This window comes from Gymnodraco acuticeps, unplaced genomic scaffold, assembly GCF_902827175.1.
Source record: "Gymnodraco acuticeps unplaced genomic scaffold, fGymAcu1.1, whole genome shotgun sequence".
NCBI classification, from domain to species: Eukaryota; Metazoa; Chordata; class Actinopteri; order Perciformes; family Bathydraconidae; genus Gymnodraco; species Gymnodraco acuticeps.
This window is the reverse complement of record NW_022992206.1, coordinates 2,468,423-2,495,839: the sequence shown is the minus strand read 5'-3', so window position 1 is coordinate 2,495,839 and position 27,417 is coordinate 2,468,423. Positions and strand designations below refer to the sequence as shown.

Sequence of the window (27,417 nt, the reverse complement as noted above, 5' to 3'; positions counted from 1 at the left end):
CAGTCTTAAACCCCCCCCCATATGTGCTATGCTCTCAGTCATCCCACCTTATCGTTATCAATTTAGCCACTCTTTGGTAAATGAACATTGGAATTGCTATAATATCGATTTACACATGTTTTTCTAAAATGTTTCAATCCAATGTGTTATGTTGTTTAAAAGTTAATTATATGGTTTGATTTGTTGTTCTAAAACAATAAACTCTCAAATCCAACAGGAACCCTTTATTCTCTACTCAGTTTTTTGATGATCAGTGCCATTTTGGTACAAAAATGATGAATTCACTTTTCTTGGATAAATAGTATCATCACTTATAAGTAATTCACCAATAAACAAAGTTGATTTAACATTGACTTTCTTTTTTTCTTCACTTTTCTTCTCCTTTTTTTCCATGTTAAACAAATAAATGATTAGCTAAATTAAATAAACTTTTGCAATGCAGAGGCAAATGTTTGGAAAGATATTGATTTTAAAGAACACAGTTTAAGTGGAGCAACAGGTGCAGTGCAGACCCTGAGCCAGGATTTCAACTGTATAACTGGCTGCTCCCAAACCTTGCAAAGAGTGGAAGAAAATAGTTGAAAACATTTATAAATGTTCCGCATTGGTGAAAGGTTTATCTGAATAACATCATATACAGTATGTGATTTGTTTATAAGTTATCCCAACAAGATGTGGTACAGTCATTTGCATCTCTATGTGTTTTAGGGAGGTTTTTGTAATACATAGTGTAAAGGAATCGTCTGAAACAAGGATTCGAAACACAATGAGAACACAGGAGAGCCTGACTGGATGGCAGACACTGAAGTTTTATCGGAAGTTACGGCTGGAAAATTGAAAAAGAGATTTGCTGCAGCCACCGAGTGACACCCAGCCTGGCCAAGTATTTATCTAGTTATAGACAAAACTATTTTCAAGGATTGGCCCCCCGAAGTCGCATGCTCAAATGTTGATGACAGGAGAAAGTGATACGGGTGATAACAGGTTGATACGTGATGTCAAATAATAAACACCAATCAATATAGTCAAATAAAACGTCACAGGACAAATACAGCCTCTTTATTACCCTCAGAATGGATTAACGTCACTGAGACAAAACAAATACAAATATTATGATACGTTTTGTGGTATTGGATTGCATTATATTTAGTTAAAATACATTTCAAATGTACGCCATTCGCCTGCTGGGAATTTAGCAAAACATGTGCAGGTGCAACTATGTGGCTTTGATCCTGGATAAAGTGTTTAAGTCATGGATGTTTAAAGTTTAACTTCTTCATATTTGACTAATATTATAGTTGACTTTTCATTCAGGAAGTATGACGCTGCGCTGTCAGTACGCTTCTCCATGTTTGTGATTGGTCGAATGCTCCAGATACCCTTTCATGTGAACGCGCACCTAACTAGATAGGACACGGCTGGCTTGAGCGAACGAGTTGATAGCCAGCGTTGGAGGACAGTTTAGCGAGAGCGGCTTTGTTTTGGATTAGGCCAACCGGCTAACTCAAACATATCCAGGTTAGGTTGAACCAGCGTCGTAGTACAGTTCAGCGACAGCGCGTTTTGGATTAGGCCAACCGGCTAACTCAAACATATCCAGGTTAGGTTGAACCTTCGTAGTACAGGCCTCTGGATTCACCTGCATGGGGCAAAATATCTGTCATTTGAGCCCAGGTTTGTTTTGAAGCAATACAGTCAAACACAAATTGATTTAGTTATAGCAGCAAATAAGAACAACGTTTCAATGGGTAGACCTAGGACCAGGTGGAGTGATTATATCTCTTCGCTGACCTGGGAGCGCCTTGGGATCCCCCAGTCGGAGCTGGTTGATGTCGCCAGGGAAAAGAAAGTTTGGGGCTCTCTGCTGGAACTGCTACCCCTGCGACCCGACCACGGATAAGTGGGAGAAGATGGATGGATGGTTTCAAAATGAAGGATCCTTGATGTAGTGCTTCACTACTTATTCCGTAATTTTGTTGATTAAATTTTAGTGAGCAGCATCACAAATTCAATTCAATTAGCATAAAAAACATCCATCCTGCATCCAAACCCTAACTAAATCAAAAATAAGACAAATATTGACATCAATATCCAGGCTACTAACCTAACAAAAGTAAGAGTCCTATACTTCAGAATTGTGTGCATTATACTACCAGTATTTATGTAACAGTAATTATCTTTAATTATGCGGTTACAGGTAGGCTACAATATTTGCCTTCATAATGTAGGGGCGTATAAAAAGTAGCATCAAATGGAAACACTCAAGTATAAGTGCTGTGCTTGAGTAAATTAGGCCTACTTGAGTATATTGAATGTACAAGGCTCCTTATGTTGGAATACGTTATGCTACCTGTAAATATCCGTTCATAATTTTTCTTTTTTAAAGTAATATGTTTTCTAATATTTATAATGTGTTTTAAATAATTGTGTCTTAAATTTAGGCTACCGTTTTTGTTTAACATTGGGTTATTATTTTACATACAATGATAGGCTACGCCAGAGCCATATAATAGAATTATATATATTATGGCTCTGGGCTACGCCACATCTCCATACATGAGATTAACAAATGCGTCACATCCGGGCAAAAAGTACGGCTCCGCCCACTTTTGGGGGAGAACAACGCTGTCATTTGAATGGCGATCAAGCCTGAAGCCACAGAGCTCTTCTTTTACTGTCCTTTCTTCTTAGAGGAAGTACAGAAAAACGTAACTCTGGATTTGTTTCAATGTTTGAGGTGCAATAAACGACACAGCAGCTTTCTGGCATGATAACACTATTATTTTGCGCCTCACTCATGAGAGTAACAGCTGGAGAAATTACAGCCTCGCCTACTGATTTTAATTTAACCATATATCGAGCCCGATTTTCTTATTCAAATGATTGAATGTAATTGTTTGCCTGACGTAATCGGGCTTTTTGAAGATCCAAAAATCCACGGTTTTCAAAATATTCTGATCGGATTGGCAAATACTTCAGAATTTGTATTGACCGCCATTCAAATGACAGCATTGTTTTCCCCCAAAAGTGGGCGGGGCCGTAATTCTCGCCCGGAAGTGACGTAGGTGTTACTTTAAAAAAGAAAATATTCTTACATCAGTTACACTCCCCTATTTCCGGTAAAAAGCAACAATCACCTGCTATTTAAGGATTGTTTACAAATCAACATATTTGAAACCACCTTTACTTTAACTCATAGAACCAACAGCAGCTGTTTGATTGACAGATTATCTTTAGCCTTTAATGTGGTTGCCTAGCAACGCCAACTCATGAATCTTGCTAGCTGCGTTGCTTTTAATGCTTTCATTTCATTACACTTTAAATAACGTTTTAAAAATGGAAGTTAATGGTGTTTTTGTTTTTAAAATATAAAAAAGGTGTTTACATTTCCCATGAAACGGCGCAACAACCCCGGAAATTTCGGCTCTAGGACCCAGCTGCGGCAGCCACCAGACACCGGTTGATGAGACGGTCCAGTCGGTATTACACATCTGATTACCCGACAGAGAGTAACAGTTCGCTCCGGTCACAGTAGTCGGAGGTAAACATACCATACGGACAAGGTGGACTATAACAACGAGAGCATTTTTCCGCTGTCTTTGTCCGTCAGTCACCACCCAGTCACTGTGGCAAGAAGACCCGTCGCGTGTCTCACCGGGCGACAACCATGAGCCTGAGGTTCACCGTCTCCAAGAGCGACGGCGTCCGGCGCCCCTCAGACATCCAGGGGGAGGTGAACCAGCTGTTTGAAGGGGACGAGCCCAACACCAGCACAGCAGCAGAGGGAGAGGATGCTGTCGGTTCCGAGGTCGTGGTAGAGCTGAAAGGTAGGGAGACACTTAAGCCGGCTCCACTGTTTGTTAGCTATACCATTACCAGGCTATATGCTAGCAGTACTGATGCTTGACTCCTGATCACATTGTCTATGAACAGATGTGTGTGACTTGAATTTGTAATGGGCACAGTCTGGCATAACAAAGGCGCTGCAAAGGGAACACATTTGCCTTTTCCCCCCACTTGACATCATGTATTTCTACAGGTGCATTGCGCAAAATATGCATGGGAGTTGCATGCCTATAGACAAACAAAATGGGGGTGTGTTTTGCCAGTGTTGCATTCATTCAAACATACACACATTTGTTTTTTTAAGTAATTAGTGGTCATAATGAAGGGCGTCAGTTAGCATCATTGTATGTGTAACCTCTCAGTTATCAGACAGAGTATACAGATAGACTATATGCTCTTCATATTTTCATCTGATGCCTAGAACTGTATGTGGTCTGATTCATTCAGTTTATGTATACTTTCACTTTTTACATTTAAGTAGTCAAATGTGGCTCTTGAAACCACTGCATGTGAGGAAATGACATATTTCAATAGCAATTATCTTTAAACCTTGTATCTTGGATAAAGTGTGTTGTCTGTCTTTTCCTTTTGTTGTAGTTCGAATTGTTTCCCAGGTTAGTGCATACATAAATTAGGACAATCCCTGTGCTCACCATAAGGATACATTTAAAGAAGGGAGAATAAAAACACAGCTGGTCAAACATTCATCTCTTCAGTTATAGGTTATAGCAATTTCGTACAGTGCACCTCTCCTGAGAACCGGACCCATTGTTGTGCAATCCTGTCATCGCAAAAGTAAAATGATCAAGGTCCTGCCAGTCATTGTCTGAATTGAATGCAACAGTGCAGAACAACTGGTGGCCAAATTCCCATCAGGGCAGGAATGAAAGCTGTTACCATTAGTAAGGATTTAGTATTAGTAAAAGTGCGATGATTCAGGTCCAGTCAAGTGCAAATAATGATTTATCTGTGAAATACTCAGTACATTTCACAATGTGTTAAACTTATTAAGGCTACCACATTAATGACATTTTCAGATTAATTGGCCAAGCTCCCCAGATTCTCATAAATGCTTTAATTGCAGCTCAGGATTTGCTGCTGCTTAGTTTCTGTGCTTTTGCTCTGAAGTCTACCTCAACAGGTCTACAAATCCTATTTTAATCTTTTATTCATAGGACAAAAGCTCTGACTAGCATTATTGGAACAATAATTAACATTATAAAATATGTTTAACCCCTGGAGTTACACCACTACTTTCGGTTTATACACTTACTTACCTTCTAACTGGATACATAAGAAGTCATCCCCTTGTCTTCGATCATTCGTGCTGCGCCAAGGTTCAGTGCTGCTGACAGATTTCCACTATGAAACCAGCGGACCACTAAGGCGAAGAATGAAAGCATTTAATTATCAGTTCAGCACTCCCCTTCATTGCTACAGAAAGCCTTGGAGGCTTTAACATGCCACCGTTTCCTCCAGTGCTGGGGAATTAACATAGAAATGCCTCAGCATTTTTCCACTTTAATACCCCAGTGTGTATCAATCATTGCTCCGGACATAAAAGATGGCTGTGAGGGTCGGTAGGAACAAATCTCGGCCTCTCCTTATGTTCCTCTTAAAGGGCCCATGTCATGGCCATTTCTACTGATCATAATTCCATTGTTGAGGTCTACTAAAATAGATTTATACTGTGCAATTTTCCAAACTCACATTGGTTTCTCATACAGCATCTCTGTAAAGTATACATACTTTACAGAGATGCAAGCCGTTTTGGACAGAGAGTGAATACACATGTGTATTCACTAGTGCTGGGGGGAAACGATTATTTTGAAAACGATTAATCGGGCGATTATTTGATCGATTAGTCGACTAATCGAACGATTATTTTTCTGTTGTTCAATTCATAAAAAAACGTAATGTAAAAAAAATGTTTTTCACGATACTGTGTCTCAGGGGATCTTAATATTTAAGAACCTATTAATGTGTTATACCAGATTAACGGAAATAATCTCAGCTAACTGACGATACAAACCATGTTTACCAACACAAAACAAAACACAAGTCTCATAAGAAACAAACTAAAATGCTATCTAAATGACCCCTGAGCGAAAAATGCTAACGGACATTGGCACAGATCTCAAGATAAAAGTACCCTTAGTACTTATCGTAGCTGCACATACAAGATATCCGATTAAAGCTGAGACTCCACAGATTATGTAGGTACATAGTATCATCACTGAGTGATCCGGACTCGCGACAGGGGAAGCAAATACAGTCATCACAACACGTACCTTCACAGAGCTTCTAGGGAGATCGTCTCACCGCCGTAGCTGTCAATCTGATCAAAATACGTGTTCAATGGCATTAAAATGAGAAAAAACGCGGCTGAATCGGTTAATCCATAGGTTTTTAACGTCCATGTATAAAACAATTATTGAATTTATAATCCATAATTCCATTTTAATGTAAAAATCGGAGAGCAAATGCTAGCTGCTAATGGTTGCCACCACAGCTAGCTGCTGCTTCCGGTCCAGCAGCAGTCTCAGTGAGATATAAATATATAAATATCTTTGCGTTTTGGACTAACTTTAAAATATTCCCATGCTTTTGAAGACCTAGGGCGAGATGTTTTCGTTTGAGGGCTTCGTGCGCAATCCTGTGAGGAGGAGGTGTTAGCCGTTTCAGTCTCCATTGTGTTAGAAGTGCGATTGCAAACTGCTTGTTGCTTTGGGTGACCCACGTGTGTGTGGCGACCATATATACAGTCTATGGTGGCGACGCGTCGATGCGGAAATATGTCGTCGACGATATTTTGAAGTCGACGTTGTCGACGAGTTGCTACAGCACTAGTATTCACTCTCTGTCCAAAACGGCTTGTTGGAGCTCCTGCCCCCCCCTCCCTGTGAGCCCAGTGTGCTCTGATTGGTCGGGACGTCGCGGGGCTCGTTGCTGCGATCTGCTGTGAGGAGCGGACAGGCTTCAGTGTCGGCGATACAGCGAGAACAAGCAAAACTCATCCTGAGCACACACAAACACTCACAGCCGAAGTAAAAACAATAAGTGTGGCTTGATATTGAGTAAGAAAAAGATTTATAACGCTGTGAGAATGGGTCTGCGGAGAGCATTTCTCCGCGATCCCAACTTAATAGTCCGAAAAACGTTTACCCATTTAAACAGTCGTGGTAGATACCTTGTTTGTTTTAAACATCATAAATACACAAACAACAATGAATACTTACAGGTTGTGTACCCGAATCTCCCGCTGGTCCAAACAAAGTAGGAACAGCATCGTTCTTCAGTGCCCTACGCTGTACATATCCGGCATGAATCGCTGAAAGGTTTGGGAAGCTTTGTTTCGTGAAATGCTGGCTGAGGGTGTGGCCTCTGAGTATTCACATGTCACAGTACCCAGGAAGTAAACAATGGAAAATGAGAAATCTCCAACGAGGCGTTTTGGGGCAGCATAGACTGTTAGAGTTGTACTCGCTACAGGGTACTTTGAGGGTTTTTGACTCTGCAGACCGTTTACATGCATAAAAACCTTCATAACACACAAGGGGATGGGTAATAACCGGAAAAGCATGACATGGGCCCTTTAAGAGATGGGGAAAGCTTTATTGAAGGACTTCCCCTCCTGTACAGTATGCTTCGCTGTTGCTGAGCTGCAGCCTTGTGCTGGTTGCCATAGTGACACTGTACATTTTCACTAGAGTTGTCTCTCAAATGGTCTTTGCAATGAGGTGAAAAACACTTCAGATCCTGCAAGTACCATTATGAAATCAATCTCTTGCTGGGACAGAGTGATGTATTTTTCCCTTCCTGTGTTTTGTTCTGTGAAGTGGTTCTAATGGAACATTAGAAATATCACAGACGAATATCAGATTTGCAGTGGCTAAAAAGTAGCTAGCTTATGTTGATAGCTATTATTGCTGTATTAGAAGTACAAATAAGGACTGCAACTAACAATTATTTTCATTATCCATTTCTTCTTCTTACACATTTTTGGTCGTTTTGATCATTTCCATAGCAATTTCTATAACAATTCCTTACAATATTTGTACAATGTGTTTTAAAGTATTGTGTCTTTTAGGATATTCTATATTCAATTTACTATGAATAATAACTCATCTAAATAGTATTTGTTTATTACATAATGTACATAATGTATGGCATCGAACCCGTTGCGTGTGTAGTTAATAACAATACACTGTTCAGTGTTTCTCCTAGGATGGAGTCATAGCAGCGGTGCTAAGGCACGCAGGTCCAGCAAAATGTGAGCGCGGAGCACGTGGAATTTTTTTGTGCGTGCGAAGTGCACCCCGCCAATATGTTCCTACAGTATGTGTCTGCCAGCACAAGAAAGGCTCTCGAGGCTCTGAATTTATATAGGGGAAACACTGCTGTTAGTTGTTCACCTTAAACAGAGGGCTTGTGTAAATAAATATAATTCACATTTGCAGAAGTGTGTCGAATATGATTGCGAATGTGTTCAAGTCTGACTCAATGTAATTCGGCCATTGTTGGCATTTTCCTGTCGTGTTGTAATTCCAGCTCCTACCAAAGCCCGCATTCAGTCTTTCTTGTTTCAGCCCGTGGTACCAGAGCACTTTCTAAATTTCTCCCTCTTGGCCTGAACCCCTGATCCTGTTTCTATTGATCCAGAGGGAGGTGTGAGCTCCGCAGGCTTGGCCAGCCATTGTGGTTGATGATGACTTGCAGCAGAAGGTAGATCCTGTCTGGCTGCCAAGTGCCCCCCTGCCCTTGACCTTGCAGTGGTGTAAAGAGAGAGATATATCTTGGTTAGATCACCTAGGCTCAATGGAATGGGCCGCAGATGGGTTCAGAAGGGGCTGTGTGTCATGTTATAGTGGGGAGGCTTTAAAATGTCCTTCAGAAACCTCATATTTTCAACGTTATTATAATTTAAACCTGCATTAGTTGTTTTTTACCACTTGGATGCACCACAGTGAGCTGAACACTACCATGTCATATAGATTAGTCTTATTTGACAGGTACACTGTACATTGAAATATAACATTACATTTCTAGAGTTTATATGATGAGGAAAAGAAACAATATCAACAAATTGTTAAAGTTTGTGAGTCCTAGGGCTGATAAGAAGTACTTTCATAATCAATTCATCTGCAGATTTATTTTACGATTGATCGTCTTAAGTTGAGTCTTTAATTGTCTTGTTTTTTCATTTGAAAAAGCTCAAGACATTCCGTTTATCATAATATAAAATAAAATAAAGGAACGCAGGACAAACATTTGAGAGGCTGAAAACAGACTTTGCCATTTGAAAAATGATTGAACATGAATCATTATCAAAATAGTTGCAGATAATGTATCCCTCTTTCAGCTAATGGATTAGTTGATTTAATTGTTGCAGCTCTGCTGTGTCCACCTGATGAATGTTCATTAATTATTCAGTCTTCCTCTAGCTCTGTTTGGTCTTTAACAACTCCTCTGGGAAATGTCTGTAAAGCAGAGACGAAGTGCACAATCCTTGATAATAATCTGTGGGTTACGCATTATACATTGTGACTCGGCCCAGTGTTAATATAAAAAAAATGATTAGAGCAGCTTTAAGATAAGAACGCTGCTGAGGTGTTTTGTTTGCTCACTGTAAGTGCCCTAATTAAATGCAGATTTTACACGAGGGAGCAGATCTTCACACGTCTGAACTATTAGTGCTGGTCTTCCACCGGCTCCTGCGGTTTCCATCCGAGCTGTGATTGCTTGAACCTTTTCAAAATGTGTGTAATTTGTGTTTGTGTGTGTGTATGCGCTTGTGGTTTCTTTTGATCGATTTATGAGAAAAGCTTTTGTAGAAGAAGGGCTTAGATCTACAAACATGGATATTTAGTGGCAACAACTGTAAGCCAATGTGTCCCCAGTGCTTTAGTTCATGAGCAGAGAGGCCCACTTGGCCGCGGTTTAATCTGTGTCAGGATGTTCTGTTTCCCTGTAAGCAAATACAGTCTAAAGACAATGACACAGTATGGGAGCACAGCGACAACAACACCCATAATCACAACCACAACACAACCTTATAACTTCCTGACGGCAGCAACAAACTAATGTTGTTGTTGTTGTAATCTGTGAGAGAAAAATGTAATGCCTTTGTTTGTGTGTGCCACTCAGTATCGACCATTTCTCAAATATATTCTGCATCTGCAGTATTTGGAGAACTATGTTTGTGTAAAGAAACAAATGGTTTAGCACAACAAGCGTTCACATTGTCCTATGTACTTCATTTTATTCTAATTTAAACAATGTATTGCTCTTTGTATGATCTTGTATTATTTTGTGTGCGTTGGCCTTGATCTGACAAACCCAGAGCCGAGTTTAGTCCTTGTCTGCCAGTTTATCAAAGCGTGACAAGCTTGTTGTTTCCGAGTCGTCATTTTAGTGTTGCTCAAATGCTTGTTGACATGTTTATGTCATTAAATAACAATCTCGTCTTTTATAGAGCAACTGAACCAGGGAGAGGGACAGGAGAAATAAAATCATGTGAACGTTGACGCTTCACTGCGTTACTGGTATGCTGATATCATTTATGCCAGCTCAATTTATGGTAGTAATGGTGGCAATAATGGAGTTTACCACTGATAACGCCTATTTTATTGGCTAGGAATGGGTGTCTCTCTGTATTATTTTCTGTCTTTCTTTGTAAGTCAGAAAATAGTTTGTCTTTCTCTAGGACAGCCTACAGGTTCACTTATAAATAAATGAATGAATAAATAAATAAGGCTCAACCATTTTTGTAAAACAGCTAGGCCCTGTAATATAATGCAAATGCTACTCGGGAGAAGATCCTGTATTTTTGGGGGACTGTTATTATTATTTAGTGGGAATGCTGTTAACAGCATTCCAGCTAACTGTTATTCTACGCACGAAAAGTTTATTATTATTATTCCGCCGACTTATTTTGGCCCTCTTCTCCTCCCGCATTGAACATCGCAGAAACTCCGTTCAAACATCAAAACATTCAGCTCGGTCGGGAATCGATGGCTATTACTTTTCTCATTCATAACTTTCATAATTCCCGAGATACATCCCATAATACATCACATTTTTAACCATTGAAGTCAATGGAGAAATTCTTCAACTTCAACAAATCTTCATGCGACTTCAACTGCTAACTGTTCATTCATACTTTCACTCAGAAACCTCATTCTAACTTTAAAATGTTACACATCTTTCTGACATTATTAGTGTAAAACAACTTTTAAATCTGATTCTTACTTGTAGAGATATTAAACATTGTTCAGACCTTGTTTTAGAGGTTTTCTTCAGATTTTAACATTAACTAGAGTGCGTGATGTCACAGCTAGAAAATCTTGAAATGTCCCTTCATATATTTTTTTAAAACTGCCATAATTCCCAAACCCTACATTCCTGAGACATAATTTATCATGACAAACGTAGGAAAACATCTCGTAGCTTGAAAAATGACAAATAATTAAGCAAAATAATTAAACAAAATGCCTCTTGAGGGCATGAAGTGACAAAAACGTTCAACATTCCTCCATTAAAGCCCATTGTAATTTCAGGCTGATATTTCCTCACGGTAGCAGCCGCACACCTTTAGTTAAACTGCCAAAAAGGCCACATTATTAACCCGAAAGTACACGACAATTACACTTCAGATACTCAACTTCATGCTTCACGTTTTGAAATTTCACATATCTGTTACGGTTCTTCCACAAAACGTTCACATGTAAGAGGTTTATCTCTCATTCAGAACAATGCAAACCTTTGATCTCTGCAGAGCTCGTTAGCTCAAATATAAACACCTGTGTAATGGAACACGATGATGTCATCACTCCAACTGACATGCTCAGAGCAGCAGACTTCAGGTGTGCTAGCAGTCCAGCCGTGAAGACATCTACGGGACAGTTTTAAGATTTCTTCAAATGCCGTTGCCATGGCAACACATTACTCGCCTTGAAACACGGTTTTCTCATAACTTCAGTGAATATACTCCAAACAGCCCAGAACGTCACAGGTTTGGTAACGATGCAGCCATCAACGCATCTAAGCGTATTATGGGGTGTCATCAAATGCCGTTGCCATGGCGACAGACCACTCGTCATGAAACATGATGTGGCTGTAAGTCCAATCGACACGGTCCAATCGTCCCCCAATCTTCACTTGTATATCACCTGCCGTATTATGCGATGTCATCAAATGCCGTTGGCATGGCGACAGATCATTCACCATCAAGTTGGTTCAAAAGTTTGCAGTTCAAATATTCTGCTGCTTTTCCAAGCCTTTTTACTTTCTTTTTTTCTCTCATCCCACATTCAAGCCCCCTGTGTTCATGTATCATTTCAATCTAAATTCTTCACTTTCTTCTTACACATTACATTTCAGCATAGCAGTTTAGCGTCAGATTTTCAGCATAAAGCATTCCCACTAGCAATTTCTTCAGGAATTGCATTCTCTAGTTATTACTATTATTATTATTATTATCATTCACTTAAATTTGACAGAGAAACGTATTCAGTGGCTGCCAGGGATTGTGCTTCCATGATAATGGGCTGCTGGCTGACCAGACGGAGGATTGTTTGTGTGTTTATTCAGGCATTGCTTCCCCTGAGCTGTAATGAATGCCATGTAAATAATAGAGAACCCCTTTGATATAGAGGTGCAGTCCGATGGTGAACACAGATATTGACTCACAAAGGGCCATTGTGGATGACTCCTATTGTAGGCTTCATATAGTATGGGAGCTGTTTATGGTCACTCCTGGAAAGAGTGTGGACACCTGATTAGGATTTTTATGGATTATTTATCAACTCCCGGAAAGCCCTGTGTTATCACAGATTTCCTTGTTGTGAAAGCCGAAATGTGATAAACATTGCATTTGTTATTGTTGGCCATCTATTCACACAAAATGAGATGACGGTTTAGTACGTTTGATATACAGGTGTATATATATCTTTGAGATATACAGTAAACGGGTCTTACAAAAATAATGGAACTGCATGGAATTGCAAACTCTGTTACAAGATCCTTGATTTGTTTCTTCAACTTACAAATACATATTTTTACAGCCTACTTATTTTCTCATATGTGATCTACCTCCACACTTTTTTTTTTAAATTAATGCTTTGAATATACAGTGGGGCAAAAAAGTATTTAGTCAGCCACCAATTGTGCAAGTTCTCCCACTTAAAAAGATGAGAGGCCTGTAATTTTCATCCTAGGTACACTTCAACTATGAGAGACAGAATGGGGGGAAAGAATCCAGGAAATCACATTGTAGGATTTGTAATGAATTAATTGGTAAATTCCTCTGTAAAATAAATATTTGGTCACCTACAAACAAACAAGATTTCTGGCTCTCACAGACCTGTAACTTCTTCTTTAAGAGCCTCCTCTGTCCTCCACTTGTTAACTGTATTACTGTAATTAGGGATGTCCCGATCACCTTTTTTTGCTCCCGATCATTTGATTTTGACAATCTGCCGATACTGATTTTTCCCGATCCGATCTTTATGCAATGCATTAAGAGAAAAAAAGGTAACAGATAACGGCTGGTCATCCAACGCGATGAATTCAGCTATCTTGGCTGTTGTTTTTTTGGCTTTTCACTGTTCTGGGGCAGTTTCTCTTTCCTTTTAAAAGTCTCTGAAAGTGTGGGTTGTGTCAGTGCAGTTCCCTGAGTGGCCGCTGTGTACTCGTCGTGTTGTTGTTTGTGTTTGTTTCTCAGGTGGCGTATTAGATTGGTCGTGTTGAACGTAGCTCTGTTCTTTCCACCACGCGGAACCTCCGCCTTGCAAACATTGCATCTGGCTGTTACACTGCCTTCGCTTTGAATTTTATAATACTTCCAAACTCCTGACATTTTCTCTGTCTCGACTCCCGAGTCACCAGCTGACCGTAGCCTCTCGTTAGCTTACTGTTACTATTAGACACTGCGCCCACTCTGTTGCCAGATTTGAGAGAAATAAGCAACCTGGGGCCTATACTACGAAGCTGGTTTAACCTAACCTGGATATGTTATAGTTAGCCGGTTGGCCTAATCCAAAACATACGCGCTCTCGCTAAACTGTACTACGACGCTGGTTATCAAGTGGATCGCTCAAGCCAGCCGTGTCCTATCTAGTTAGGTGCGCGTTCACATGAAAGGGTATCTGGAGCATTCGACCAATCACAAACATGGAGAAGCGTACTGACAGCGCAGCGTCATACTTCCTGAATGAAAAGTGAACTTTAATACTAGTCAAAAATGAAGAAGTTAAACTTTAAACATCCATGACTTAAACACTTTATCCAGGATAAAAGCCACATAGTTGCACCTGCAAGGTGAATACAACTGGTAACAGAAAAAGTGTTTGAATGCGTACATTAACAGGTTTATGATATCATTGCCCCGTCTAAAACACCATCTGACTTTAATTACATTTGACTCGAGTGTTTCGTCAACTTAATGTGTTGCTTAAAATAATACTTCTGCATACAGTATGTGACACTGTGAGTGTTGCACGGCCAGATACGGCTCAGCTGACTCAGATAAGGAGATATATGATACATTATGAAGTGATATGCCGCGGACTGTTCTTAATGTTACTCTGATCCGGTTACTTATGTTGTGGCAGATATTTAAGTAAGCTTTCTTAACGCTAATGTTATAATAGTCAGATTGCTCTGAAGATGGGAGGTGATATTCTATTCATGTTCACGTTCACACAGTCGGTGATTTTTGCCGGCCGTCTTTCCTGCGACGGCAGCTTTTCTGTATTTCCTTTCTCCTGTAATATGACTTGATCGCTTTAAACTCCGCACACTGAGCTCTGATTGGTCAGCAGGCAGTGCTTTCACTGAGTTGAGCTCTTAGCCTGCAACCTAACCTGGTCCCGACCAGGTTAGCCGCTAAGCATAAGTTACCATGGAGATCTAGCCTGCTAAAAAGAGAACCAGCTTCGTAGGACCGGAAAGCCGGAGTTTTCCCTGAATTTAGCTGGCTAAGCGAAAATCCTGCTTCGTAGTATACCCCCCAGGTCTATGAAAACAAGCCCAAAAGAAGCAACACATACATGATGTTGTGTAATTTTAAACCAAAACTAAGGCCTCAGGATGGGGGGGACCTTGTCAATGACCTGCAGAGAGCTGGGACCAAAGTAACAAAGGCTACCATCAGTAACACACTACGCCGCCAGGGACTCAAATCCTGCAGTGCCAGACGTGTCCCCCTGCTTAAGCCAGTACATGTCTAGGCCCGTCTGAAGTTTGCTAGAGAGCATTTAGATGATCCAGAAGAGGATTGGGAGAATGTCATATGGTCAGATGAAACCAAAATAGAACTTTTTGGTAAAAACTCAACTAGACGTGTTTGGAGGAGAAAGAATGCTGAGTTGCATCCAAAGAACACCATACCTACTGTGAAACATGGGGGTGGAAACATCATGCTTTGGGGCTGTTTTTCTGCAAAGGGACCAGGACGACTGATCCGTGTAAAGGAAATAATGAATGGGGTCATGTATCGTGAGATTTTGAGTGACAACCTCCTTCCATCAGCAAGGGCATTGATGATGAAACGTGGCTGGGTCTTTCAGCATTACAATGATCCCAAACACACCGCCCGGGCAACGAAGGAGTGGCTTTGTAAGAAGCATTTCAAGGTCCTGGAGTGGCCAAGCCAGTCTCCAGATCTCAACCCCATAGAAAATCTTTGGAGGGAGTTGAAAGTCCGTGTTGCCCAGCGACAGTCCCAAAACATCACTGCTCTAGAGGAGATCTGCATGGAGGAATGGGCCAAAATACCAGCAACAGTGTGTGAAAACCTTGTGAAGACTTACAGAAAACGTTTGACCTCTGTCATTGCCAACAAAGGGTATATAACAAAGTATTGAGATGAACTTTTGTTATTGACCAAATACTTATTTTCCACCATAATGTGCAAATAAATTATTTAAAAATCAGACAATGTGATTTTCTGGATTTTTATTTTTTTTTTCTCATTCTGTCTCTCATAGTTGAGGTATACCTAGGATGAAAATTACAGGCCTCTCATCTTTTTAAGTGGGAGAACTTGCACAATTGGTGGTTGACTAAATACCTTTTTGCCCCACTGTACATATATTAAAGGGCTGGTTGACAGGGCTCTTTTTTTACTGCCACATTTTGCTAATTGCCTTTAATATTTATTTTAACATGAGCCACTTAGTAACAGTGTCTTGAACGATTGTTACTGTAAAGTAGTTTCCATTAAGTGCTATGATACTTAGTCTGCCCCCTGTTGTTATTGATAGATAAATCGGTAGACAGACAGACAGGGGTTTGGAAGGTTTTTCATAGCACCTATGACCCAGTTGTACTACTGTTGTTGACTAACATCTTTGTCTCAATTCCACAATGCATGTGAATGTAACTTGGTCTATGTCCTATGCGCACATTTGAAAAGTATATCCCAGATCTCAGTTTGAATATAATAAGCTACATGTTAAGAACAATGGGAATAGGGATGTACCGGTTTTACAATAACCCATGGTAAAATGCATGGTTAGTATTCAAATAATGACTAAAACAATGTTTGGAAAACTCATCAACCTAAGTGTGAAGCCTCCGAGACAGAGGCATAGCATTACAAAAAGGTGTGTTTGCTGTGCATCAATAAAAACATAAAAGAAGGCATCACAGTCACTATTAATGTTTTCTTAACAATCATATATATTTACACAAATGATGCATGGGGTAAATACAACAATAAAATGCACCACTGAGCAAAACTGATAACCCTCATAATTTGTCACTATAATCTTCCTCTTCTTCACCCAGACCAAGGCATTTCAAAGTGCATTACAGGGTGCATCAAATAAAGACATTAAGCATTCAAATCAAACATTAAGATTACATTAAAATACAATAATGAACTAAAAGCAAAAATAACACCAAACACTTAAACTTGCTTGATGTTTATTCATCTTCCAAATATTAAACTGGCAGTAGTTTTCCAAAGTCAGAGTTTGATAAACACCTGTTTGCCAGTAAACCAGTACTGTGAAAGCATTTCCAGTCCATACAAAACAAATGGGTACCTTTTTTTTTTTCCTTTTCTTATATTTACCTGAACAGTCAACTCTGAAGAGAAGTCTTAATTTGTTCATTATAAACCTCTCTGTGGAGCCAGAAACCCTTTTTAACCTTTCACTTACCTTGCCTTGTCTTCTTGCCCATCTGTCCTCGTCCTGCTCTAATGCCATTAAACGTCTTAAAAATATTCTCCCTTCAGAAGAGCCATTGATTTGTAATCTAGCGAGCCATTTCATTCCTCGAATGATGCTCCTCTGCCATCATTCACCCTGTTATTCCTTTCGCTTGTCAAAGAGCGGGCCATCAATACAGCGTGGATCGATACAACTCATACACCATTACCTATGCATGTCCAGTTTCTATCTAATGTTCTTTTTAGGTTGAATCAAATGATCAGAGACATCTTCAGGCTGGGGGCCGGGGGGGGGCTTACTGTACACTTTAACACAGAGGTGTGGTGACATTGAGCAGACAGCAGTTTCACCAATTGAATGTTTTCTGATGAAAACACAAGATAGAAGCTGGTGAACAATCCTTCAATTTTGTTGTCACAGGGTTAAGGTTATGACATTTAATACATTCATATACAATAGCTATATGTAATTGCAACAGCTGCTTCTTGCATATGCAAAATGTGTTAACGTAAATGAGAATTGGAAGGCTGAATGTGGGAATTAAATGGCTCTGCAGTGACCCAGACCAGTGTTTCTCTGCTGAGACAACAGGGGGCAGTCCTGTTCTGATGAAGGATTTACGTAGCTAGAGGAAGGATTTCCTCTAGCTACGTATTTTCCTTTCAGTCAGAATCATGTGGTAGAAAAACCTGATATGAGAGGGGGATCAGGAACCCAGGAAGTTACACAATAGTCTGTGTTGTGTGTCTAAAGGTGCGTGTTAAGCATATGGCAAGTAAGGAGAGAGTGTGTGTGTGTGTGTGTATGGGAGTTGGTAAGAATGAGAAAAAGGTAACGGCACAAGAGGGGGGAGTAAACCGTAGCCCAGAAATTCTCGTGCCGTTATGTAACCGCGTCTGCAAACGGGGGGAGGTGTGTGAATGTGTGTGTGTGTGGTGGGGGATTGGGACTAATTGATGGAGAGTGACAAAATCCTCCTCACATGCAGGGAGGCTGCAGGGCAGACCTCAGTGATACTAACATGGGACGAAAGAGGGGGGGAGAGGGGAAGAGAGGAAACCTCAGGGGGGGAGAGGTTGAACATTTCTTCCCTACCACGCAACTCTGATGATGACACATCCATCACAGGGCCACAGATCCAGCAACTTGGACAACCACAGCTCGTTCTGCGGCCCTCGGCCCCGTCTGCAACCTTTACAGGAGGTTTCTCACGTGTGTTCTCACATAGTCACCACCACCATCCTGCATCCATTCAGAGGGGCAGACTGCTACACAACGTGCTGTGAGAAATGGCCATGAATATCCTCAGAAAGGTCTTTTACAGAAATGCTCTAAGACTAAGAAGCATTTGTGTTTTTTTTATATTGGGATTTTATTTGCACCTAAGAACTTGTAGGCACTTTGAAGAGTGAAAACATCTACAGTGATCCTAATGACATTCCCTTGAATTAAAGCTGACAAGAAATTAAACAAGGTTAAAAACTAAAAAATGGTAAATATAATTTCAATATATTTTTCTAGGCCTGAAACATGAATTGGTCCATTTTAATGAGAAAAACATTGCATCATTTCATTGGTTTAAGCCACTGTTTCCTGTGCTGTCTTTGATGCTATTCTGATAATGTCTTGGTCTTGGATGACTGATTTGACGATTAAGTGCGGGAACCTGGATTCATTTCCTTTTTGATTTAATGAAGAACATTACTTGGAAGAATAATTATAATTGAAAAAGGCTATTGTTTATTTTAGCTCCTCTTTTTCCATCTTCTCTCAATGACGTTTGGTATTTGCATTGCAGGTGTCAGTCGGTATGTCACGGTGTTTCCGGTTGTTTCATCATTCTGAATTTATTTATTATTTGGTTATCTCTCTCTCAGTGCAACACCGTCAGCATCTGTGTAACACCAGGTCTCTCAGGACTCGTCTGCTCACATTAACAGCTGAACCCGGGGGGAGGGGCAATACACTAAACACACTTGTGTGGCCAAGTCTGATGTAATATTTCCTACCAAAAATCAGTTTGTATCAACTCCATGTCTGGACAAACTAAATGAAGCACTGAATCGGGATGAGATTATTTGTATTCGGTCAATATGAAAATGTATTAGACGCAGGATTCCAAAAATAAACCACCGCCACCAGAAAGTAAGAGCTGTAACTTGTGTTGTGTGCGCGTGTTGGTTATTTCAGTCTGATTTTGAGAGCAGTGCTCGCTCTACCTACTGAAGCGGGGGAGGCAGAGAGCAGTGGGCCAGAGATGCAGGTCATGGATCCCCATGGGGCCGGGCTGGTATTCAGGGATGATACCAGGCCTTCCTGTCCCTCAGGACCAGGCGCTGTGTTTTCTCTCCCTCTACTCCTCTCTTTCTCTGGCTGTGAAGCAACTTTGGTGCATAGTTTTGGCGTTTGAAAAGGTGAAATGCAAAGCAAGATATATTATGTGAGAGTTGTGCCACTAGCTAAATGAATTTTAATGATGTGCTTTCAATTTGAATTTTGTGTAGTGACTTTTAGTAATGATTTTGGCTGGCTGGCTATCAGGCAAGGTGCCATGGTGCTGCAGCAGACAGGAGGGAGAAGGATTTTGTGTGTGTGTCGTTCCACAGCCCGGTTCTCTCCACAGTCCACAGGTTCTGTCAGCTCGGTTGGGGGTACACGCTCTCCATCACCATTACCATGCATGCCACTGCTGTGGCGCAATGTCAAGAGGGTGACTGCAGAGGCCTCGGTTGAAGAGGATTTTAAAAATACTTCTCTTTTTCCTACAGTACAAACATTACTTTTGTTAGCTACAGAGGCAATACAAGGAATAATAAAAGGCATATTTGTTGTTGTACTGAGTCACCACACACCATATCCTAATCTGTTCTCCTAATAGATTTAGGAATGACAGGTTGTTGGTGAACAGTATTTAGAAAAGCACTCGTCTTTGGGAGTTTGTCAGTACAGGGTTACAGTGTACAGACACCTGCAGTGGTAGACTCTAGTTTGGCTATATTGTAATTATTATTTTGTTAAAACTACACAAATATGATGTCTTATTCCATCTTCCATCAAGTTCTGCTGGTTGACAATTCCATATTATCATTTATTCAACTTGAGTCGAATGTTATTGTTATGATAAAGATTATATTTACTATTCTTTACTATGGCTATCAGGTAATGGTTATCTTTTCTTATTTTAAAAACAGGCATGTGTTACCTAAATATTTGTGCAAAGCGAGCCTTTCCAAGATTCTACTGAAGGAACTCCCATTGTTTGGTCCACCACCTAAACCACGGGTTGTGTTGCACTCTAATGTTAGTGTTGGTTCACAGTGGGTTTGACAGCACTGGAAGTAGTGAGAACGAATTATACCAAAAACATCGCCAAATGCAGTGTTGAAAATATGAATGATTTATTGTCTAATAGTTCACTTTAATACATGATTTATTATTATTTGCAGTATATAAAAGTGTTAAATAATGTAACAAATGTTACTCTAGTCCAGGGCTTCTCAAACTCCGGACCAAGATCCGGATCCGGACCGAACTGCAAATCAATCCGGACCGAACCCTGTGTCCCATTATTAAGAAAAAATAAATAATTTCTGATTCTGATGTAAACTAAAGTGGACCTATTAGGCTATATTGGAAACAAATATTGTAGGGCCATACCTATACAAAACATGTCTGTGAAGTTTTTTGCTTAAAATACCAAACAGTTCACCCATTGTAGCCATACCTCATACTGCTCATACCCCTCTTTTGCAGCCCTGTTAGAGAAATGTGGATTTTGGGTCCTTAGCTTGAAAATAAAAAAAGAGGAGGCGTAGCTAATGCCTGATCATAATTCTACTTGTGATAAAACGCCATCCATCCAGTTGTTATCCACATCAAAGATTATTTCTGAAACAGTATGGAGCTCAAATGCTTTTTCTCTTGCGGGTTTATCACAAAGTGAGTTCTTTTTTTTATTTCCTGCATTTTAAACACGTGCTCTCCAGTACAGGTTAGCTCTGAGTGTTAGCGAGGCATGCTAATGTGAACAAAGACGAGATTACGTCCAAAACAAGTCAGGCATTGTTTCTGATAGCAACTTTCTGTGGGTCCGCTGCCGATTTGACGTCAGATCGGCAGCAAATCTGTATCCGCTCGTTGTACCCCTGTTTTTAAAAGATTTGGGTAAGGAGGAAAAGAGAGAGGGTTTTATTTTCTGACACTGCGTGAGTTCCCCGACGCACCGGGGACACATATGTATGTATAAGACATCACAAAGTGCATTTTGCATGATAGGTCCCCTTTAATGTATATTGTCTTGTGTCTGACGCGTTGTGAGAATGAACGTGCATATATATTTACTTGTATGCGCGAGTGTAGCGTGGTACAGAGTGAAGTAGCCCTCCACTACACATTTAATTTGAAAGTCTTTTATTTTGTTCTGCAAAGAGCCAAAAATATATATATTATTATCACAGTTCGCCACACACACACACCGTGACTTCACTCAAGTGTATGTTTACGTTCTCTGCACGTATTTACTATACTAACAGACACAAAATGAACATCTGCATCAACATCCAAACAATAATCATGTCTGTTGCATTGCTATTCCAGACCAGTTTCATCTTGTACATTCAATATCAATTTGTTGCTCCGATACACAGTCAGCCAATCATGTCTACCTAACATTGTCACATTAACCAAATCACTTATGTATCTCTTTTAACTTATTTATTTATCTATTAACTATACACGAGCAGTCCGGGCTCTTTAGACCGGCTCATTGTTCTACTTTCCCGCCTCACGCTCGCTCAAGCTAACAAGGCCACCAGTGCTAACTACTGGCTAGCCATTTTCAGTAAGTTACGTTTGCTGAACAAGTAACGTTCATAAACACTACTACATAAAGTCCAACCGGGATCATAAACTCACACATAACATATTCACTCATCAATTACACAATTCCAACTCTCCGTTCTTACCTGCAAAGAGCCACAATATATATATTATTATCACAGTTCGCCACACACACACACACACACACACACACACACACACACACACACACACACACACACACACACACACACACACACACACACACACACACACACACACACACACACACACACACACACACACACACACACACACACACACACACACACACACACACACACACACACACACCGTGACTTCACTCAAGTGTATGTTTACGTTCTCTGAACGTATTCACGCGAGACGTCTCTTTGTCCCCAACACCGTGTAGCGAACGCGCCCTCTGCTGGTCGGAGTTAGACACTACATACTGCTAGATAACACTACATTTTTCCAACAATAAACCAACCATTCCTTATCAGAAAACACACAGACAATTCTCACCACACTCTGAACATGAGCTGTATTAAATGCAAATCATGTTAACCATGTAATTACTAATAATGTAGGTATATCAACCCACTAATGGCTCTGTATGCCACACTCTCCCCCCCAATAATAAATGTCTCCAGACATTTCAGATACCCAAAGTGTACCTTTTCACACATTGCATTTTCACACTGAAAACATGGTATTACTTATTTTAAAGTGGCACTTGACATTCAATTCAATTAGTACCCATTTATCCAAGTATCTGACCCATTTAGACCTATACCACTAAACATCAGTTACTGTACTCTGGATCCCAATCAGATCAACTCTCAAATGTAACAGAACTCATATCGGCCCCGGTTCTTTTAGTCTGTTACCAGTCTCTTCTTTTGTATAGTACCAGTGCAATATGTTTTCCCGGAATTGTCTCTTCTTCACAGTCCATATACATTTCACCATTTTACTTTTCAGAGTCCATTTTCTCCGAACTAGGGTAATGTGAGTTCAACCCATTACCTCAACGTCTAATGATGCCCACGGTCACCACATGACCGGTGGGTGGCAGGCTGGTGACATACTCACGATGTGCAGACTCTCGGCCGCCGCTTCCTCCCACGTCGGCTCACCCAAAGCGTTGTAGGTCAGCTTTCGGGGACGGTGCCTGTGTCGCTGCGGATAGCTGGTCGCTGGCGGAGGGTCAGAATCATCTTCCTCTGATGATTCTTGTAGACTTTCCCCAGGCTCTGCCGTGCGGTTCCCACCATCTCCATCAGCTGTGATGCCTCTGTTGTCAGTCTCTGTCTCCTCTTGAGCAACCGTTGCATCTTCCAGATCTGGAGCTCCGTCTTGCATCGTCAGAGCTAGTGCAAATGTCTCTGCCTCTGGATTCAAATCTGCAGCTGGATTCAACTCTGCAGCTCAACTTCATCACTGCTTTCGCTGTCTGAATCTTCCTCTGGTTCGCCGGTTTGGTGTTGTCTTGTTCTTGTCCGTGTCTGTATTTTCTTCTCTTGTTTTGCAGGGGTGGGTTCCGGTTTCCCCAAGGGCAGACTGTCACATGGGAGTAGGAGGTTCCTGTGCAATACGCGACTCTTACCTCCTCCCTCTGGTGCTACTTCATACACCGGGCTGTCACTGCTCCTTCTCTTCACCACCACATGCACTTTAGTTTCCCAGTAGGACCGCAGTTTACCAGGGCCGCCCCTCTCTGACAGGTTACGCACGAGCACCCGTCCACCAGGTTGCAGGTCTGCTCCATGTGCTCTTTTGTCATAGCCTTTCTTGCCCCGTAGAGCTTCCCGGGCCGCTGTTTTGGATGCGATCTCATAGGCTTGTCGCATTCGGTTTTGCCAGTTCTGTACATATTCAGTGTAAGTCTCTTTTGCCTCTCTGGGCTGTAGGTTGAAAAGCAGGTCTACTGGCAAACGAGGTGACCTTCCGTAGAGCAAGTAGTAGGGAGAGAATCCTGTGACCCCACTGCGGGTGCAGTTGTACGCGTGCACCAGTTTTGTCAATGAGCTCTTCCAATCAGCCTTCTGTTCACTTGTGAGGGCGCGGAGCATTGATAAGATAGTTCTATTGAACCGTTCACACTTCCCGTTGCCTTGGGGGTGGTAACATGTTGTGTGGGACCCCCGCACGTCACAGCTCTTCTGTAGTTGGTCCATCAACTGGTTGTCAAACTCTCTCCCCATGTCGTGGTGAATTCTCTCTGGAAATCCGACGTGGAGTGCAAACTCATTGAACAGCTTGTCAACAACAGTTTTAGCAGATTTGTTTTTCATGGCGTAGGCTTGGGCGAAACCAGTGAAATGATCGATCACAATGAGAATGTACTCAAACCCCTGTTTGCATGTCTCTAAGTGTAAAAAGTCAATGCATACTAGCTCACCTGGGCGTGTTGTGACAATGGTTCTCATGGGAGCCCTGGTTGCTTTGTGAGGTCGCTTTGCCTTGAGACACTCACACTCTTGGGTGACAAACTGTTCTATGTCAGAGTACATACGGGCCCAATAGAATCGATCTTGGATCAGGTTCCAAGTTCTCTCGACCCCGAGGTGTCCCATTTCTCTATGAAGCTCGTGGAATACTGTTTGACGATGCTCTTTTGGGAGGATAAGCTGTTGTTTATCTCCTACTTTCCTAAAGAGAATTCCCTCCTCATTGACATTCAACTTTGCCCACTGTCTCATTAATACTCTGACGTCCGCCGGTTCTGCTTTCAGAGCTCTCCTGGACGGGTGCTGATTGTCCCTCTTATAATGCAGAACTTGGCCTATGACAGGATCTCTCTCCTGACTGTCTCGTATCTGTTCTGGTGTCAGGGACTTGTATCGAGGGTGTGCACTCGCATCTCTCACTAAGTCTAGTGTCTCTATGAGGACTGTTGCTACCCAGACCGAGGGGGTGTCTCCCTGCACACTGACTCCCTGCACTGCTGCACTGAACACCTCCTGACCCACCTCCTCTGTACACTGTGTCATGAACGCATTAATGTCTAATGGCATGCGGGATAGGCCATCCGCATCTGCGTTACTCTTTCCCGGCCTATACTTAATGGAAAAGTCAAACTCGGACATCTCACCCACCCACCTATGACCTGTAGCATTAAGCTTAGCTGTTGAGAGGATATAGGTTAAGGGATTGTTATCTGTATATACTACAAAGTGTGGGGCATGATAAAGATAATCCCGAAACCTTTCACATATTGCCCATTTTAGTGCTAAAAACTCTAATTTTCCCGAGTGCATGTGATAGTTCTTTTCCGGTGGTGTTAGAGTCCTGGAACCATAGCCTATAACTACCAGCTTACCATGCTGTCTCTGATACAGTACTGCTCCCAATCCCTCCTGGGATGCGTCTGTGTGGAGAACGAATGGTTGGGTCATCTCTGGGTACCCCAGAAGGGGAGGCTCTACCAGCTTGTCTATGAGAGAGTTCAATGTCCTTTGGTGGTTATCTGTCCATTGTATAGGAGTGTTAGGTGGGAGGTTCCCTTTCTTCCTGGTAGTGGCCCTGACCTTCTCTCTGTTCATTTGATCAGGTGTTGTTGAGAGCAGCTGGTAGAGAGGCTGGGCTATTCTGGAGAAGTTTGGGATGTATGTTCGGTAGTATGAGAGGAATCCCATTACTCTTCTCAGCTCTCTCACTGTTGTAGGCGCTTTCTCCTTTAAGGCTTGGACTGGAGCCACCTCAGCTGGGTCCATAGTGTAGCCCTGTCCAGACACCATCCGTCCCAGAAATCTCACCGTCCTCTTCAACACCTCACACTTGCGGGGACTGAGTTTAACCCCGTGCCCCTGATATCTCTGTAACACAGTTCTCAGGTGCTTAATGTGGTCCTCAAAGCTGGGGCTATGGACCAGATTGTCGTCCAGATACGGTTGACACATTTCATCTCTCAAGCCACGCAAACAATCTTGCATGTTCCTCTGGAATTCCGCGGGCGCCGCACTCAACCCGAACGGGATTCGGACCCACTGGTACAGACCCCAGGGGGTTATGAAAGCTGTCAGGGGCGGGCTCTCCTTGTCCAGGGACCCCTGGTGATAGGCCTTCCCCTGGTCCAGTACAGAGAACCAAGAGCTGCCTGTGAGGGAGTCCAGCATGTCTTGGATTCTGGGTATGGGGTGGCGATCAGAGACTGACTTTTTGTTCAGTTCTCTGTAGTCACAACACAGCCTTAAAGTCCCATCCTTCTTCCGTACGCACACGACCGGTGAGGCGTACGGAGAGCGTGAAGGAATAATCCAGCCCCGATTCAATAAATCCTGGATATACTCTTTCACCTCCTGGTGTAGTGGCTTTGGAACTGACATGTACGTTTTTCTTACTGGGGTAGTGTCGTGCAGCGTGATGTGGAGTTTCAATGAGGGGATTGAGCCGATGTCGTCATCGTCGTATGCAAACGCGTGACACTCCTCTCTCAGCAGCTGTTTTGTGATCCTCTTTTGCTCCTCGTTTAAGTGACTAAGGTCGACCGGAGGGTCCCACCAGGCGGGTTTATGTTTTTTTGAGTTGTCACCTGGGGCTGATGCGGTGTTAGTTGGTGATTTTAATCCCTCTCCTCCGGTTATCTGCTCAACACTGGCCGCATAGGCGGTTTTGACTGTTTGCAGGTGACCAACAACAGTGCGCTGAGTCAGGGTTACACTGTATTTGTTTGTGTTGGCGATGGGGACTGGTACATAACCTGACCTTTTTCTGGGGACCCTGACTAGACCCTCCTCTATCACCACCCCATGTCGGCTCTTCACTTGGGACTAGAAGCAGGTCTTGGCCATGATACTGAGCCCCAGTGTTGACATTAACATACACTGTGGTGATCTGTTCAGCGCCAAGAGTGATTGTTCTTTTTCCTGTGTGTACCATTCCTACATCTTCCTCACTAATAGGGGCATGGATAAGCTGAAACACTGCTTGTGCTGTCTTGACTGTTATCTGGAAGGCTTGACACACAGTATGGATGATCTCTGTCTTTGTTGTCTGACTACCCTCTCCTGTTATTTCCTCTATCACGTTGTAGCCAATTATGGGCTCCGCTGCTACGTGTGGGTCACTTGACACTAAAATAGGTACTAGAAGTGGCTTTGTCCTGGCGGATTCTTTCCCTAGTCTAAACTCTACCTCCACCCAGCCCATGAAGGGAATCTCAGTCTGGTTGGCTGCCACTCCCAACAAAATGTCTGAGCCTAACAATTCACTGAGAGGTCGCACCGTGCTGTGTGGTAAGTGCAGCTTTCTCCATTCTTCATTAATGATGGTCGCCTGCGCGCCTGAGTCCCATAATGCTACTACTGGAACCGTATCCAGTGTGCAGTGGACAATGTGTCTCTTCCCAATCAACTTGATGAGTTTTTCCCATAGACTGTATATATAAATGGACGTAGGGTCCGTGACGTCACCCATTCTGCAGAGTTGCCGTGAAGCCCTTAGTAGGCGGAGTCGGCCACTAACGGCTCGACAGTGACGCCAGAGTTCAACTCCCGCCTTCTCCAGCCTGCTCCAAATAAGGGCAAAGAGGCGGAGCCGAGGCGGG

The 27,417-nt window shown here is 42.0% G+C and overlaps 1 protein-coding gene across 1 annotated transcript in view; it reads left to right on the top strand.

Annotated features, from left to right (window-relative positions):
- Positions 1 to 3,467: 3,467 nt before the first annotated feature.
- Positions 3,468 to 27,417, top strand: part of slc12a5a (solute carrier family 12 member 5a) — a gene marked incomplete in the record, with an annotated part of 137,749 nt that continues 113,799 nt past the window's right edge. Inside the window, 1 exon segment of the mRNA XM_034205748.1 lies at positions 3,468 to 3,827. Within this exon segment, the coding sequence (XP_034061639.1) occupies positions 3,668 to 3,827 (160 nt within the window).